The sequence below is a fragment of the Podarcis filfolensis genome (genome assembly GCF_964270895.1).
Source record: "Podarcis filfolensis genome assembly, chromosome: 11".
NCBI lineage: Eukaryota > Metazoa > Chordata > Lepidosauria > Squamata > Lacertidae > Podarcis > Podarcis filfolensis.
Genome location: NC_139613.1, coordinates 27,281,695 through 27,300,954, shown reverse-complemented (window position 1 = coordinate 27,300,954; position 19,260 = coordinate 27,281,695). Strand labels below are relative to the sequence as shown.

Here is a 19,260-nt window from a genome sequence, read left to right as displayed (position 1 = left end):
CTGTTCTCATCCTGGGGCAAAGTTCTTAACCCGAGGTACCACTTCCGGGTTAGCAGAGTCTGTAACCCGAGGTGTTTGTAACCTGAGGTACCACTGTATAATAAAGACATCACAGTCTCTGCTGTACCTCATTCCAAAAAGCAGCACAAAGCTGGGTAAGCATCTGGAGCCCTGGAATCTTGCGGCGCTTGGAGATTGGTGTGGCTGCTACAATATATTCCAGGATCAGAGACAGGCATTTTGTGCTGGAAGTACCAAACAGCTTCTACAGACTAAACCAGCTCAAAATTAAGTCCTCCTGATTTCCAGGGGAATCAGAGATGTCCTTTCTGACCACCTGACCAGTAGCACATGAATGCCCATTTGTGTTGTTGCACACATCTCCTTCCCAAAGCGTTTGGATATTAAGACTCATTTGAAATGAATAGAGTTAATTTAGGAATATAGACATTTACAATGAATAAAATACCACCCCCCTCCGAATAACACACCCACCGTCAACATTCATACTAGCAAAAGCTGGCGTGTCCTCGTGAGGCGCAAAGCGGTTGTGAGATGCAGCTGTCAGGAGAGCCTCCAGCAGCTGGGCTACCATATTTATTCGCACACACCAGGTCCACAATCGCCATTGCTTTTCCATAGGCACAAGGGCCGTGGCGACGGGTATTGTTATTTTGGGAGGACGGTGAGGTTATTGTGCTTTTCGGGTACGGTGCAAGTCCCTCAGCGAGGGAGGAGCAGGAGGCTAAGCCTGACGTGTGCTGCCTGCGTGGCTTGAATAATAGGAACATTGTTTGAGGGAGAGGGATAATGAAGGCGCTCCTGGCAGGCGGGAGAGGGAGAAACTGGAGAAAGGAGGCAATCTGGTCGGGCCGGAGACAACAGGAAGGGGGAGGGAAGGACTGTGCAAACGGCTCCGGCAGCCCCCCCCCCGCTCCGTCGCCTCCCCATACCCAGGGCTGGCGTCGGAGAGGAGGAGTCGCCGTCTGCGCCGGGGCGCAGTGTGTGTGTGTGTTGTGAGGGGGGGGGGGGAAGAAGAGAGTCCTGGAGGCGGGGCAAGAGCTGAGCAGCCGGAACGCAGCTGCCGCCTCCTCCTCGTCGTTGTCGTCGCCGCCGCAGCGGCTTGTAAACAGATCCGGGGCCTCCACGTGACCGCCTCAAGTACCTGTGTGAGGGGACTGTATTGACTTGCCTCTCGTATTGTCTCCGGCAGGCAAGCAGCAGCAGCAAGAGGAGCCGCCGCCGCCGCCGGGCTCATGACAACAAAGCCGAGCGGGAGAGCGCGAGGGGAGCGCGCGCCGCGGCGGCAGCAGCAGCAGCAGCTGCAGTCGCTGACGACTCTCTGGCGCCTTCTTAGCCTATCCCCCTCGTCGTCCCTTCCCCTCGCATCCCACCCGGCCCCGCCAGTAGCGCATCCTTCCCTTCACGTTCCCTCCCTCCCTGCCCGCTGCCGCCGCTAAAATGGCTGAGGCTGCTGGGCAGTGACTTGAGCGCCCTCCCGCCCTGGTCCCGGTTTGGTGGTCGTGAGGAAGCAAGGGAGCCGAGCGGTGGCGGGCAGCGGCTGCCCCCCCGGCCACCATGAGCACCTTCGCCTTGGAGGAGACCCTGGAGGCGGACTGGGTGGCCGTGAGGCCTCACGCCTTTCACGAACGGGAGAAGCACAAGTTCGTCTTCATCGTGGCCTGGAATGAGATCGAGGGCAAGTTCGCCATCACCTGCCACAACCGGACGGCGCAGAGGCAGCGCAGCGGCTCCAGGGAGATCCGCCGCGGGGGGAGCCCCGGCCTCGAGCACCAGCGAGCCGCCGCCGCCGCCGCCTGCGCCTCTTCCTCCAAGGTGCCCGGGAGCCCCACCGTCCGCAGGAGCAGCCCGGCCTGGAGCAGCGCCGAGCCTGGCCAAGCCAGGAGCTCGCCGGTTTCTCCCGCCCGGGCCGAGCCGTTGCCTAGGAGCCCCGGCAGCCGAGTGGCGGAGGCACCGCCGCCGCAGAGGAGCCCGGCCCGGGCGCGGAGCAGCCCTGCCCGGAGGCCTCAGCCTGCTGCGAAGGCGCCGCTCAGCCCCGCGGCCTGCGCGGCCGAGGACATCGAGGTGCTGGAGCTGGGGAAAGACGAGCCTGCGGGAGGCGCCGCTTTCCTGCTGCCGTCCCCGCTCGCCGGGCCTGCGGTCGCCCCGCAGCCGCCTTCGGCGGCCGTCTCGGAGACCGAGGCGCCGTCGGGCGAGGAGTGCAGCTGGGCCGGCCTCTTCTCTTTCCAGGACCTGCGGGCCGTGCACCAGCAGCTGTGCTCGGTGAGCTCCGAGCTGGAGCCCTGCTTGCCGGTCCTTCCCGAGGAGCCGTCGGGCATGTGGACGGTCCTCTTCGGAGCTCCGGAGATGTCGGAGGAGGAGATGGACGCTTTGTGCTGCCGGCTGCAGGTCTACCTGGGCCACTGCTTGGACACCTGCGGGTGGAAGATCCTCTCCCAGGTGCTGTTCACCGAAACGGACGACCCGGAGGAGTATTACGAGAGCCTGAGCGAGCTGCGGCAAAAGGGTTACGAGGAAGTGCTGCAGCGGGCCCGCAAGCGCATCCAGGAGGTGAGGAAGGTCCCCAGTGCTGATAAAATAGAAACCCCTTCAGCCCCATCCTGAGCTTGCTTACCTGTAAGCAAGTTCCCCTGAGTCCCATGCAACTTACTCTCAGTATAAGCTTTCGTTGGATTTCTGCCTCCAACTCTGCTGCTGACCTGACTGTATTATCATGTAAAGTCTTTATGGGGGGAAATAAGACTTTGGAGAAGGGCAGAAAGATGCTAAAGGCTGAATCCAATGCAATATATATATATATATATATATATATATATATATATATAGCCAGTCACATGTGCTTACAAGTAAACTTCCAGAGGATCTGGCTTTCTGTATCTAAGGCCCTTTTTGTATCTTTCCAAAACTGGTGTATTCTTATACAGTACTTACTGGTATCTTGACTTTTTAAGGAGGAGTCATATGTTTTTATTTTAACTGGCTGGGTCAGTGGGGCGGGTGGGTACTGGACTTGTTTACTCTGGTACTTGGATATGTTTGCCAGTTATTCTGCTAGCTAGACACTATTCCTAATACAAGGAAATGGATTGTAATAAAATCAGTCAGAACTAAATTGTCCTGTCAGATTTACATCTAAGATCAGCATCAGTGTGAGTCAATATCTTCTATTCACCTTGTGCTTTCTTGATTTATAGTTGGTGGTCGATACATCAAACAATACTTAGTATTTTTTTTAATTGGGCAAAAATTACATGCATCATTTTGCAACAGATACTGATTTTTTTATATAATTCCATTTAGGATGAAATCATATTATTAGTGAACTTAATGAGGAAGATAATTAGTGAATGATGTTTCCAACATTGTCAGTTTTGAAGCAGAGGGCCAACATTTTGCCCACAGTATTTCGACTCTGAGTTTGATCTTTGTTTTTCTGTTGTGTGAATACCTCACGAGTCTGTCTAGTTGTGCTTTTCATGAAGATATATATTTACAGTATTTGGAATAAGAGGTTGGGTAAGGACCAAAAATAGTCTCACTCATTTCCCAAGTAACTAATTACTCTTGTTTGCCCAACATGCTTGTCAAGTGAAACTTTGCAACATGATGTGAAGGCCATGCTTGGCTTGAATTAAGTGTGATTCTAGAGCCATTGGCTTGGCTGCTTCAGAGTTCTCCTGATGATTATATGCCTTTTATTGTATGGTGGCATTTGTAGGAAATGCTGGTTGTGGTTATTTTTAGAAAAGGTGTGATTTGATTCATTTATTTTTTAATAATCTGCATGGATTGAAGGCTTCTAACTTTAGTGAAAATCTGTTGTATTTGTGATTTTGTGTTAATTGGTGTTCATTTTACATTTAGTTGACCTGGGAATGCTGTTGCCAGGGTAATGAATAGTTACTAGTTTAGGTTAAAATCCAATGCCTTCTGTGTTTCCTCTTTCTATTTTGGTTTTTAGGGCCATGTACAACTGTTCAGCTTCTCAAAACAGAGTTGCCACAGGTATATTCTTTTGGCATGAATATATGCAAAACTTCACTTCTGACTTTTTTTTTTAAAAAAAAAAGGATGGTGGAAGACACCTGGTTGCCTAAGTGCCTAAAAACTTTGACACTGAAAGCTAGGAAAGAGTAATTGTTACCACCCGTAGTAACAAGCAAGCAACTTCAGTAAAATTTCAGTTCCTCTACTGTAGTTCTGTGGGACAAATACATTCTGGAGAAAGAGAAAATGTGAGGCAGATACATGAATAGGTGAGATGCTAAGAACCAAAGGCAAATGTGTGGAACCTTCCAAAATAATGTGAAGTAACCTGTAGTGTAAAAAAAGGTAAAGGACCCCTGGACGGTTAAGTCCAGTCAAATGTGACTATGGAGTTGCGGCGCTCATCTCGCTTTCAGGCCAAGAGAGCCGATGTTTGTCTACAGACAGATTTCCAGGTCATGTGGTCAGCATGACTAAACCACTTCTGGCGCAACAGAACACCGTGATGGGAACCAGAGTGCACGGAAACGCTGTTTACCTTCCCACTGCATCAGTACCTGTTTATCTACTTGCACGGGCATGCTTTCAAACTGCTAGGTTGGCAGGAGCTGGGACAGAGCAGTGCGGGGATTCGAACCGCTAACCTTCTGATCGGCAAGCCCAAGAGGCTCAGTGGTTTAGACCACAGTGCCACCCACCACAACCTGTAGTGTAGTCATGATCCAACTGGGTAGGATATTGTGTTTAATTGCAAGGCAGCTCTCTTGTCTCTTGGTGACTCAATTAATTTAACCCAGTGAATATTAATCCATATCTGGTGTCAGTATCTCTGTTAGCGTATGTATGCGGTGTAAATTGACCCACCTTTAATTAAAATGTGCTTCATATTTAAGAAAGAAGATCATTTAGGTAGCTCTCTGTCCTTTGGCTCTCAGGTTTCTACTGTCTGTTACACGCTTGATAGTGGCTTTCTTTGAAACAAGAAGCTCATATCTCATTTGGCTAAGTTATTCCATGATAATGGAACAATAGATGACAGCCATTTAATATTAATGTGTAATTCTGATGCAGTGCTTTTCCATACTTCAGGATGAGACTCTGTTCTCTTCCTGAAATACGAACCTAACCAAGCTCATATATATTTTCTTCCACGTTACTTTTGCCACCTGCACTTTGAAAGTAGCTTTCAAGAGATTAGAGATGCAGATAGAGATACTGGATTCTGGCATTTGTGTGATTAAAAAGCTAGTAGAACTTTCAGGAAAATGTGGTCTTGGTTTCAAAGGAAAACTATAAAAGTTGACATTGTTCATAAAATGATATATTGTGAACTGCCTTGTGATCTTTTGATGAAGGGCATTGTACAAATTTAATAAATAATAATGGAAGATAATATTTTGTTAGCATAAAACAAATGAAGAACATTACAGAAAACAAAGATATTCAAAAATGTGTGATGTTATTAGACTTATGCTAAAACTCTTTCTAACTGACAGATTCTACTGTATGTATGACTCAACTTGTTTGAACAAAATTCTTATTGTTTTAGAGTGCTAACACTTCCAGTCCTTTGTTCAGTTGGTTAATATATCATTTAGTTTAACTCTGCAACATTTAAAACTTGTTCTGATCAGTACTGTACTAGATTTATTTGCTAAATTCTAAATCTTTCTAAATTATGCAATGCTTTTGAATGAGGCAGTGCATTAGAATCCAGGTTAGAAAGATCAAAATTGTAAACAAATAAAATATGAGGACTTCACCGTAAATGTTCTTCAAGGCATGAAAATAAAAGAATGGCTATGATTTGTGCTAAAAGGAAGTATAGTAATTTAAAAAAAGGCCAGTCAGACAGAGGGAGCGGAATTCTGGTCTACCTTCCCACACAGGAGATTTATGTTTAAAAAGAAAACATAATTTGCTTAAATTCTTCACTAAGAAGTCAAACCACTGGAAAATCACAGTGCCCTCTGTGGCTGCAGAGACTGGTAACTCATAACTGCTGCCTCCCACATGGTTTTCGCTGTGTTCACAAGCACACAAGCCTGGGCAGTGTGTATGGAGAGGTCTTTGGCTGCCCAGATGACAAGTCCTCCCTCTTGGCCTTGCTGATGTGGTCCAAAGGAAAGCACAGCAATACATTTGCCACCAGCTTTACTGCTGGAGTTGCCGGAAGGAGGCATACAAGGTGCCATCCAACTGTATTCTACTCCAGATTTGTGTAGGGTTTATTCCTTAGTCTTTTTTTTTTCTCCCAAAGATGTCGCACAAGGAATCAGTTACAGATTTTTCGTTGGGGTTTACTCCCAAAGCCTTTCTCATGAATGCACAAGGCAGCAGAGGTTTAGGATCAGAGTTTTCCTTCCCAGGTTGTCAAGCCCCATCTTCCCCTACTATACATGCCCAAGGGATCAAGATGGACAGCTCAGTAGCCAAGTGATTTCCTCTACCTGTGATTTTTACAGTGCAAGCCTATACATGTCTACTCAGCAGTCCCATTGCTCTCAATAGGTATAAATTCGTATACAATTGTAGATCAAGGTGCTTTTAAAAAAAACCTATTAAATGTAACTCCAGGCTTTTCATCCTTATCTATCCTTCTGCAGCTTTAATCACAATGTAATAAGTAAGTGAAGAGCAGTCATTTTATTTTATATAACAACTGTAATGCTTTATCTTTATTAAAATACTTTATTAGAGGATCAATAATTTGAATGGGCATTAATGACTGCATTTGTACTTTAGAAGAGATAAAACTTCTGCTCAATTAAGCCCAGAGTAATCTAGAATCCGAATTGGTAAAGACTGTGGCGTGTGTTGTGTGTGGGCGGTAGGCCTTAAAATGCTTTGCTTACTTCTTATCTTCATCTGAAATCTTTTAAACTGAGCTTAGGTTGTAATAGTCTACTGCTCCAACGTATCTGTCACTTCTGAAAAAACTACTCTTTTAACTTACACAGAAGTGAGAATTCCACATGGAATTCCACATAGAGAAAAATAATAGGGGATGGTTATGCTTATTGTACTTTGCATGTGAGCTTCCCAGACACATTAGAATAGCTTCTGTTGGAAGATGTGTTAGGCTATGGGTGCCTAGATCTGATACAGCAAGCCTGTTCTCACAAAACATCTGTGTTGGGTTTAGAACGGTATACTTCTAAGAAGACGAAGAGATTTATTAATAGCTGATGTAATAATAATAATAATTAATAATAATTTATTATTTATACTCCGCCCATCTGCTGGGTTCCTATAGTTCTAGCACTTTGTGTCCTTTTAATCTAAATAATTCTCTTCCTATAAAGTGTTACTGCCTGAACCCATTCCTGGGATAAACATAGATTCTCTTATAATAGTATTCCATAATTTTTCATTCCAATGATCATTGAGTTTTTCCAAGATGTCATCTGCTGCTGCTGACACATGAGCCTAGATTTAGGCTCCGGCTTGTTACAACTGCTCCCATGACATGGAGAATCATCCTTCATGTGTGTGCGTGTCAGTGGTTATGGGCCTAGTGGCAGGTCTGTGCGGAGGAGCAGGGCAGCTGGATACACTTGCCTTGGGCCTCAGACGGCTAAGCTGGTTGGGGAACACTGCCAGGGACTGGCTGCTTTTTTGTTTGAGTTTATAGCTTTATTCTAACTAGACTCCCATCCTGGACCTCAGACAAGTGCTGCACAGGTGCTGCCTAAGGTGGTAGTGAGGGTAGTGACCTTGGTCAGAAAATAGTATTGTAGGCTAGGGACTAACGTTGCTCACCCAGTTTTACTCTAAAATTTATTTATTACAGTATGTATGGCTTTCCATTTCTAACAGCTACATGTCTTCTTGTAGATAAGTGACTTTATTTCTTTAAAGAAATAATGAACTGTCATTCAAACAAAACAAAATGCCCCAATATTACGTACAATTTCAGCCTTGGGCATCCTGACACTATTAGCTGCATTTTTTCCTTTTATTGTTGACAATGTTGGCTATGTTTTTAAAAATACTAAGGTTTCTGACTGCAGCTTTTTCTTAATTGAGCATCCATAACACTAACTATGAAAGTAAACTCCTCACAGAGGAGTGGCATTTTTAAAAATACAGTAAGAGAGTAATTCTTTGAGCTAGTAATCTTTTTTGGGATTTTCTTTTGCAAGCAGGGCTGTTGAAATCCATTTGTAAGTTTGGAATTGTAAACAGTAAGTTTTTGGATATGTGTTTTTGTGGAAAGATGTTTAAGAATGCCACCTAATAATTTGTTACAAGATAAAAATTTGTGCAAAGTCAATGCCTTTTTATCCAGGATGAAATGTACTCTAAAAAGTCGCACGTGTATCAGTCACCCTTGCAAGTTTTCTGTGCCTTGGACAGTGGCTCAACAGACAGCAGCATATTAGGTTTCGTGTCACTCATGGCTCCAGCACCAGCTCTGTTCTTAGGATCATAGAACCGTACCGTTGGAAGGGACCACAAGGGTCATCTAATCCAACCCCATGCAATGCAGGAATCTTTTGCAACGTGGAGCTTGAATCCACGACCCTGAGGTTAAGCATGCTACTAGGCTCTACCACCTGAGCTATCTCAGGAACGCCATTGGTAGGAACAACTTTGCCTGTTGCATGACGGTCGCTCATTGAGCTTGCTAAGATATAGGAGGAATAACTGGAGGAGGAATAACTGGAACATCCTGGTCACTGTTGTTGGTCATGGTGTAGATCTCCTTTGGGACCTGCATAGAACAGGGTGTAAAATTCATCCTGTAGCTGTGGGGGAGATTGTGAAGAACAAAGGGAGAGACGGGGAGAATGAGCAATAGACCTCAGCCGGTGCTCATTGTTCCTGAATCTAGATACTCAGTGGCTGAACGTGGGTGGGAGCAGAGGGTGTGGTGCCACCTGTATGTTTAGACAGCACTTATGCCTCAGGCTCCCCTCTCTCATGTGGGAAGGAGAGGAATGCAGTGACTGTGTGTGTGTGTGTTTATCTACATATCTCTGTATCTACCGTGTATCCATCCCTTGGGGGTTGCAGCGGAATCCAGAACATGCATGCAGTTGTTCCTTTAAAGCCAAACTGCTGATGAGTATTTGGCCAGCAGTGGTGACGGTTGGGGACAGAGTGCCTGGCCTTTGCCAACTGGGAGCTTAACTGTATGGGAATAAGTGCCTCTCCTCTGCTTGAAAGACCCTGCTTCCTGCTGTTGATAATAGGGAACAGCATTAGAGCAGTACATTTCAGACAAGATTTGATATTCATATACAGTGTTACCTCAGGTTACAGACGTTTCAGGTTACAGACCCAGAAACAGTACCTCATGTTAAGAACTTTGCTTCAGGATGAGAACAGAAATTGTGCGGCGGCAGTAGGAGGCCCCATTAGCTAAAGTGGTGCTTCAGGTTAAGAACAGTTTCAGGTTAAGAACGGACCTCCAGAATGAATTAAGTTCTTAACCCAAGGTACCACTGTATGGCAAAAGGGGTAGGTAGAAGACAAGGGAGAGGATTCTGAAGTTATACTTCTGCTTAGCCTAGCAGTCCTAGTTGTGGAGTGGGGTGTTGGCTGTTTGTGTCGAGAGAGTCCTGAGGCAGGAGTACTTCTCAAGGTTCTAGGTAGAGAAGTGTTAATAATGTCCCAGAATATTCTGAGGACAGTTTTGTGCAAAGTTCTCCTTTGCAGCTCTAAATATTGTAACACAGGGACAGAGAGTTGTACTCCATGTCATATGTCTTATTTGAATTATGGTCTTCCTGTTGGAGGTTTGGTGTGCTGTGATTTGGTGCTAACATTATATCCCATGTTTGGTGGTCCTCAATATAGTGGGGATTTTTAATACCCCCCTCATTGGAAATCAAAGGGAGGAAAATTTCTTGCGTCATATCCAGCTGTGCTGTCAGAAGTGGGATAGCTCTGATCTGGAGGGTTACGGGGTATGGTTTAAGTGTGTATATCCCTTGCTTTATTTTGTGATGCAAGTTTGTGACCTCACAGTTTTAGTTACCATATACAGTAGTACCTTGGTTTACGAACTTAATCTTTTCCGGAAGTCTGTTCTTAAACCAAAGCGTTCTTAAACCAAAGTTTGCTTGCCCATAGCAGCAGGGGACTCAATTTACAAATGGAACACACTCAACAGCAAGCAGAACATGTTTTGCTTCCAAGGCAAAGTTCACAAACCAAAACACCTACTTCCAGGTTTGCAGCGTTCTTAATCTAAGTTGTTCATAAACTAAGCTGTTCTTCAACCAAGGTACCACTGTATGTCTACTTTTTTGCTACTGGTGAAAAATAATTGATATTTACAAATAGTAATATAATAGAGTATTTGAGAGCATAGTATAATCTACATTCTGTCTACCTAGGCAAGGTAGTCAAATCAAGTAGTGAATATTTTAACAGTGGGTAATAAGTAGGGTTGGAACGTATATCCAGGTTAAAATAGTGTGGCCTCAGATATGTCTCTGTTCCTCTGCCTTGATTTGTGTGAGGGTAAAAAGCCACTCTTAAGTTCCATGGAGGGATGGATGATGGATGGGATAAAAAGTAATGAATAATGTCTCAGGAGTGTTGCTGCCATGTGGGTCAGACAGATGTCATATTAAACAAAATGTGTCCTGGTCTGACAAATTTGCCTTGCATATTTTAGAGAAGTTCTTTATGCCTCGTCTTTCGTTTTAAAACTTGGTACTGCAGCATAAAATAGCCTAAGGCCATAACTTGCTGGTGTAACAATTTATTCAGTGGTTACAACTGTGGAGGGTTTGTGTACACAGCACACTTTTGCCTAATTCCCACTCCCTTGTCCCAATTCCCCTCTACCTTTACACCACATTGCAAGCTGTTTATAAACTCTACTTAATTTCACAAGTAGTATGTCATAAGATGCTGAGTACTTCTGCTTCGGGGAGGAGCCAAAAGACAAAAGCCCTGCTGTGTGAGCAGAGCTAGCCAGGCAGTTCTGTCAAGTCGAAGCTTTAGTTTTATTGAGATTTCTTTGAAGAATATAAAAGAAATATTGTGCAAATAATAAATGCAAGTATCTTCTTGCATCTTTTATCTTGGAATATATATTCTAATTCCATCAGATGCTTATCTTGGCATCCTTTAGCTTAATGACCGTCCAGAAAAGATTTCCACTCTAAGCATTTATGAAAGTTCTTTAAGTTCTGTATATTGATTACATATTGTAAAACCATTAAAAAGCAGCCAGGGGCATGGACATTGTTTCTCCCTTATACCTACACTTTCCACTTTACTTTTAAATAAGTAACATCAAGGCATAGCCTTATAGAGTTTTTATATTTCAATTGGTAGATAAAACAGCATGAGAAGTTGTATTCCAGTTTTGTCTTGATATGAACTATGCATTTCTTAGTATGGGCAGTTAAACTCTCTGATCAGCTGTTTCCTGTTCAGGGTTTTAGAATATGATTTGCGCTATTCATTGTTGTTTGAGTCACTTGATTAAAAGATAAGAACAAGGATATGGAGGAACAAAGATATAGAGCTCTTGTCCTTTGACTGAGCAGGATTTTGGGCATACTTTGCATTCAAGGACCTAACACTTCAGGTTTTGGTACCATGAGATGGGGGTAAGCGGTACAGTATATACTTGCTTACATAGTGTTGGAGAATATCTGCTGTAGTACATCTCCTGATTGAGAGGCCTGGATGCAGAGTCTACTGAGCTGGGTAGACCTGGCCTCTGAAAAACTGGGGCTGCATACATTTAAAGCCTTCTGCCCCCACAAAAAGAAATCCTGGTAGTTGTAATGTACCACTAACAGTTCACAGAACTACAGTTCCTGGGATTCTTGGGAAGTTGGGAAATGTGCTTTCAATGTGCTTTCAATTTTCTTCCTGATTCTAATCTAAAAGTATGATCCACCTCTTCATGAGCACAGCTGCAGGTGCACAAAAAGGTCAGCATGGGACTCAGTGGAACCCAGTTCCCTGCTTCTTCCCCTCACCCACATTGCAATCTCCCAAGCCATTACTGGGAATGGGAGGCTTCTGTCCGCCTCCCACAGCTCCTTGCCTGGTACAAATTACTCATGTTTAGTGTACTTTGTGTGGCAAATCTGTCCGCACCCACAAGGTGATGGGAATGCGAACAGCGCACTCTGTTAAGATTTGTGGCAGTCCCTCTGTGCATGGGCAGCTGTACCTTCTTGGGAGTAGATCGTGCTTTGTATTTTTATATTTTACTACTTATTTAACAGTGAGATATTTCAACGTCTTAAATATTTACAGACAGACTATACATCATCAAGCTCTGGACAGTTTAGGAAAAACAAATTGGCTTTCTTAGTTTCTACTTGTTAAATTTTCTCTATCAAACTAGGTTTCCTACTTTAGGAAGATTTCATCATGAAATTGTAGAGAACATAGAAATGATGCAGAACAGATATTATATACAGTACTTCTACATAAAATTAGTTTGCAGAGGTTTCTGAAGCAGGATGGATTATTATTATTATTATTATTATTATTATTATTATTATTATTATAACAGAAAGAACAAAAAACTTAGTGCAATGTCGAAATGGTATAAAAGGTAAAGGGACCCCTGACCGTTAGGTCCAGTCGCGAACGACTCTGGGGTTGCGCCGCTCATCTCGCTTTATTGGCCAAGGGAGCCAGCATACAGCTTCTGGGTCATGTGGCCAGCATGACTAAGCCGCTTCTGGAGAACCAGAGCAGCGCATGGAAACGCTGTTTACCTTCCCGCCGGAGCGGTACCCATTTATCTACTTGCACTTTGACGTGCTTTCAAACTGCTAGGTTGGCAGGAGCAGGGACTGAGCAACCCGTGTCCCTAATAGTATGTCTTTTGCTAAATGACCAAAAAATAAAAATAAAAAAATCTTAAAGATAGAATTGTAAGTAATATACGGGCATAACAGTCCAAAGGAAGCCAGTGTAATTTACACTGGGGTAAATTATGCTGGTGTAACTTACCCCTATTTCAAAAGCCATTTAGGAGTGAAGCTACTGCTGGCTGAGCCAGCCCAAGCCTGGCAGAGGGGAACAAAGACTTTAAAGTAGAATTTGACTTACTCTACCCTTTTTGCCATTGTAACTTCCACCGGGTTGCTAGGTCACATGACTGAGTGGAAAGTGCTTGGAATAGGAGTAAGTCTCCCCTTGTGCCACCAGACCCCTTTTAGGAGGCTTATGCCAGCTTTTTTTTTTGACTTGGACAGGATGAGGGACTTCAGGAGCTGTAGCCCAGACTGAGCCCAGCCAGAGATTTGCTTGTTTCAGACTCCTCTCATTCTGTCAGACCATGATTCCGAATGCCTCCCTAACGCTGTGTACTTCCTACATGCTTGACATAAAATTGGAGATCAAATATTTTAGGTTTCAGTCTGGCTTACTTTTAAGTTGGATTGCCCTGTTAACCCTTTTTTAGTTTAATAACTTTATCCAAAAGAGAGAGAGTAGGATTAAGTGAAACTGGTGCTATTCACCGAGATATCAGAATACAAAACTTGAAAAAGTTAGTCATTATATCTGGTTTTATTTTGATAGCAGGAGAATGTGCTTATGCTTTGATGTATTATTATTTCTCTTTACTTAGCTCCTAGAGAAACACAAGAATACAGAAAGCATGGTAGAGCTGCTTGAACTATATCAAATGGAAGATGAAGCATATAGCATTCTTGCTGAAGCAACTACGGAACTTTATCAGTACTTACTGCAGCCATTCCGAGATATGAGGGAACTTGCAATGCTCAGAAGACAGCAGATAAAGGTACACATTAACACAAATCTTATAATTCAAATTTATTTATTTTGAAAAATAACAAAGAATATAAATCTTAAAAGGTGTTACATGTGTTTATACATAATCTGTTTTTGTCTTTATAAATTTTGGTCATTTTCAAATCACCTTGTGATGGTTCTGTTTGAAATTCTTGAAAGTTTGAGTTCTGTATTTACTTGTATGTTCTGCCTGTCTTATCTATCTGATCTATAATTAGGGCATGGATTTGGAGAGTTTGGAATTTTTATTTGGAATTCCATATTTTTATTGCTTTTATTGATTGATCTAAATTCTGTGCTGCTTTCCTGTTAAAATATCCAGAGTGACTTAGAATAAAAATGGGCCCAGTTAAAACAATAAAAACAGTACAGGTAGCAGCAGCCATATGCAGCAGAATAGAGATCTAGTAAAAGTCAGGTGAACATCTGAAAATGGCAGAACCACAGGCCAGTGACTAGAAGTCTTGAAGAATAAAAAGCCACTGACCTGCTGTGTAAAAAAATAGTTGTGTTTGGGTGCCAAATCAGAATGGGTCCAGATAGTTAATGGTGCTTATAAAAGCTAAAATTGATCCTCTACCACAGAGCTTTCCAAACTTTTCATGTCGGTGACACACTTTTTAGACATGCATCATTTCATGACACATTAATTCAGTTTTACTAGCAAACCAGGGGTTAAACTAACCCCTTTCCAGTCCCGGGAGGAGTGCGGGAAGTGTTCGCGTGACACACCTACATACTGCAGCCGACGCACTAATGTGTTCCAACACAGTTTGGAAAGCTCTGCTCTACCACCTGTAGAATCCCCAAATATCCCCCAAAGGGAAAACTTGTGACTGGCTAATAGTTGTTGATATTTATAGTTGTTACAATGTTGTTGTTGTTTAGTTGTTTAGTCGTGTCCGACTCTTCGTGACCCCATGGACCAGAGCACGCCAGGACCAGAGCACGCCATTGTTGTTACAATAATCTCCATCAAAGGAGGGCTTCTAATGTTAATAGAGTTGATCTGATGACTGCCTCCTACAAGGTGGCTGGGACCACTCTTCTTATAATGAAGCATTAACCACCTGAGGTGTTACTGAAGTGCTTTGTCCTACTGTTATTCTGAGTGTACCCGAACCCCTTGACACAAGAAGCTTCATGCTGTAGGTGACTGTTTAGAGCAAAGACTTATGCAAGGCAGGGCAAGGGACTGAACAGTGAAGTACCCCCCCCCCCTTTCTCATTTGAGGTATGTTTACCCTCATTGCCTCAGATAAGAGAACTCTTGATATATGCAAATGTTTCACTCTGTACCTGTCTGCATTTGCATACAGCCACTACAGGCAAACGCCTCTAAGGACATAAGAACAGGATCAGGCCATTGGCCCATCTCATACAGCATCCTGTTCTCACAGTGGTCAACTAGATGCCTATGGAAAGCCCACAAGCAGGGTCTGAGTGTTGATTCCACTTCAGCAGAGCCTGTTCTTTGTCCTTCAATATGCTTGGTTATTTTATCTTTCAAAAAGTTTGCCTGCGACGGATGAAACACACCTCTAGCTCTACCTTTTCAACTATGGGTTTTGAGTCTTTAGCACAGGGATAGCCAATATAGTGCTATCCAAATGTTGGACTCAACTCCCATCATTCTGAATTGCTGGTCACGCTGACTGTGGCTAATGGGGGTAATAGTCCAACAACATCTGGAGGGAGGGAGGGAAAGGAGAATGTTAGCTGCTTTGAGACTCCTTCGGGTAGTGATAAAGCGGGATATCAAATCCATACTCCTCCTCCTCTTCTTCTTTAGTAGCTAATCACCTACATCAGAGGTTTTCAACCTTTTTGAGTCTACGGCTCCCTTGACCAGCTACATTCTTTCTGTGGCACCCCTGTGGGACTCAGGAACCCAGTTATGTCACCCCTTGCTTGCAGAACTGGCAGCCTCTCACCCTTTTTTGAACACCCTCCCATTTGGAGTGTTCCCTCAGCCTCCTCTCCTCTCCCCTCTCCTTGGGCGTCCTCTGAGCCACTGCAGCTGCCACCCCGGTCTTTGAGCCTCCCCCCCACCCCAAAGAGAGGTGCCTCCTCACATTGCCCCACAGGGGCCTGGGTAGCACCCCCTGGCCAGCCCCAGAGGCATCATTTCCCTAGGGAGCTTGTAGCCAGGGCTGCTGCAATAAACAGTCGTGCAAGCCCTTGGGAGGCAGAGTCACAGGAGGGCATCAGAAGAGAGAGAGGAGGAAAGAGGGTCAGAGGCTGGTGCTGTCCATGGCACCCCTGACTATCATTCAGGGCACTGGCCTACATGTTTCAAAGTACTGGTATTTTCCCGCAGAAGCCTCTTTCTTTGAACAAAGGCTGGAATCATGCAGGAGACACCAGAGTCCATTTTAGAAGTTTGATTTAAATTTTAATAGTCATGCAAGCACATTTCATATAGAAAATCCTGAAACAATACTAATATCTTTAAAAGACAGTTCCGTGGATGTACTTTGTGAACCAACCAATCAAATTTTCCATAGCACGAATTCACCTACCAGTGTAATAAAACCTTTATTAAAGCAAAGATAAGTTGATGTTTCATTTTGCTCTTGTCCTTTGTACAAGGAATAGTTAAAAATTTAGGCACTCTAACATTTTTATAGTGTTCTAAGGATAGGGAACACAGGGTATAATTGTGTTTAATGAGTAAGATTGCTTGCCTAATACGCCTTTTTATAAATCTCTTCAAACCAAATCAGTTAGATCATTTAAGGGGTAGAGATTGGGAGATATGCCAAAATATGCTTTTAATATATGAATGGCATGTTATCCATAGTAACATGCTAATCATTTTCATTTGTGAGGAAAAACAGCCCAAGTTAAGCATGCTCTCCCCACAGAAAAGTGATATATTACAGTTGCAGACCCCTGCAAAAGCTTTTCATTAGAAGTAGAGTGGGATTTGTGCGCAACTGCTCATGTGATACTTGATTTGCAGAGTGCCTCTCAGTACAAATTATGTCTTGGAAATTTCTCCTTCCAGACAGTAGCATTCTGTGGGAGCTTTGATTGCTTGTGAATTCTCAGCAAGAAGCTGTATTGTTCACCTTTCCAAACCTTTATCTAAAGGATGGCTCTCATCCTATTACCTGAGTCCTTCCATTGGTAGACAACAGATGTCCGAATAAATGCGTGTGCTGTGACTGAGCTTGTCACTTCAAAAAGTCCCTTTCTCATGCTTGGATCTGATGCAAATTTATGAAGATTTACCCATGCTGTAATGCTTACTCAGATTAGTAGCTAAGAGCAAATAATTTAGGAAACATTTGCTCGTGAGATTTATCTCCCTAAGTTATTTCTAAGCAGTTCCAGAAAGCACATGATCATTCATCTGTCCTTCCCAATTAAATTATTTCACCTATATCATAATTGTTAAACAGTTTAACTTTTTGAAGTTTTCTGTGTAGCTTTTAAGCTTTGATGGTGGATATAATGTACTGATCTATTTTCAGATATCCATAGAGAATGATTACCTGGGACCTAGAAGAATTGAGAGTCTACAAAAAGAAGATGCAGACTGGCAGCGGAAGGCCCACATGGCTGTGCTTTCTATTCAAGACCTCACTGTTAAATATTTTGAAATAACAGCAAAAGCACAGAAAGGTAATGGAGTTTTACTACTTCATGTTTTCCAATAGAGGCCTTTTAAGAACTAGGAAGTCTTATTTACATGATTATAGCTGCACCTTCTTACTTTGTCTCAAATCACTGTCATTGCTTTTTTATGAATTGCTAATAAAAGGTAAAGGGACCCCTGACCATTAGGTCCAGTCGTGACAAACTCTGGGGTTGCGTGCTCATCTCGTTTTATTGGCCAAGGGAGCCGGCGTACAGCTTCCAGGTCATGTGGCCAGCATGACTAAGCCGCTTCTGGCGAACCAGAGCTGCGCACGGAAATGCCGTTTACCTTCCCACCGGAGCGGTACCTATTTATCTACTTGCACTTTGATCTGCTTTCGAACTGCTAGGTTGGCAGGAGCAGGGACCAAACAACGGGAGCTCACCCTGTCGCGGGGATTCGAACTCCCAACCTTCTGATCGGCAAGCCCTAGGCTCTGTGGTTTAACCCACAGAGATGGGCAAATAAGACTTCATCTGGTTTGTGTCACTTTTCACGTGTATTCATCTGTAGATTAAATCTGCCCTTCCATGTGGATTATAAAAAGCGGTACAGGTTTAGCACATTCTTTTCATTAAGTACTTACAATATGAAATCTAACATTACATTATTATTATTTTTAAAAAACCCACATACTAGCTGTCTGGGATGGCCAGAAAAAATGCATTAAAATGGGTCCAGTGTTCCCCATGCTAGCAATGGAACATGATGATTCTGTTTAAGGAAGAAGGAGAGAGAATGAGAGAGATGGTATTGTACCCAGGGAGGCAGCCATATTTTTCCTTGCATTATAATGGAGAATCTCCCAAGAACATTGTATGGAAAAAGATGGCGGGCTGCCTCCATGGAGACAGTCATGCTGCTTTTGTACAAAGTCCATTGTACAATATGGACAGTGTGGATTGATTCAATGGTTCTTGGCTCTTGAAGCTTAATCATTTTGGAAAAGTGAGAATCTTACACAGTTTCCTTCTTTCCTCAAAATCTTCAAAAACATTTACACGATGGTTCATAGCAGTAGGGAAAGGGGCTGTCATAGGCTTTAATTGAGTCATTTCCTTCCTCCTCACCTCTTCTTTCTCCCCCTTCCTCCTAGGATAGTATTTCTATGCATTATAGTGTACTAGCCACTTCTCGGATTGGAAGGCCCTGATATTCATTTATGCATCCTTCTGTCCGATTCTTTCTTGTGTTCATAGCCTCCCAATTACGCAACTCTTTCTCAGTTTTGAGGTATTGAGATTTCACACTAAATTTGGAGAGATCCCTTAGATTTTTAAAAAACATGCTTGGTTTGTGATTTGATTTGTAAACTGAGTACTTGTATATTCGGACTGAAAATGATATTGATGTTGAAAGATATTGACATTACTGCTGCTATAGGCTGCTAACAAAGTGAAAAGGGATTTTGTAAACTTCTAACATATACATTAGCCTGTTCCTGCTAATTAATGTTCCTGTGAATTAATTAATTAATTAATTGTTCTTGTGAATTAATTAACTTGTAGAATGATGCAGTATAAGAAGCAATGTAATATCTCATTCACAAGTAAAACCTTTGTGAAATGTATCCTTGTTCTCAGGATCTGTCACTAAACAGCAAAATAGGTTATCTGAAAATACTTATTCAAAATTTGCTAGACACGTAAAACATTGTGACGTTTCCGTCCTCCATCTTGATTCAAAATGGCATCCAAATGGTGACAAAGTTTGCTACCCTCAGGAACCCTCGTGCTGTGTTTGGCGATGTTATGTTGAGATACGTCTGAACCTATACCGAAAAAGTTCAACCAAATTCATGTTTTGGTCCATCATCTTGATTCAGAATGGTGTCTGGCGTCCAAACATTGACA

The 19,260-nt window shown here is 43.2% G+C and overlaps 1 protein-coding gene across 4 annotated transcripts in view; it reads left to right on the top strand.

Moving 5' to 3' along the window:
• Positions 1 to 453: 453 nt before the first annotated feature.
• The window catches only part of JMY (junction mediating and regulatory protein, p53 cofactor), a 46,911-nt gene continuing 28,104 nt past the window's right edge, over positions 454 to 19,260 (top strand). For all 4 annotated transcript variants that reach the window (XR_014539623.1, XM_083576053.1, XM_083576054.1 and 1 more), the window contains exons 1-3: positions 454 to 2,571; positions 13,577 to 13,750; positions 17,241 to 17,391. Coding sequence is in view for 3 of the 4 variants with exons in the window: in XM_083576053.1 (XP_083432179.1) it covers positions 1,579 to 2,571; positions 13,577 to 13,750; positions 17,241 to 17,391 (1,318 nt within the window). In the remaining variant the exon portion in view is untranslated. The remainder of the gene's footprint in view (positions 2,572 to 13,576; positions 13,751 to 17,240; positions 17,392 to 19,260) is intronic.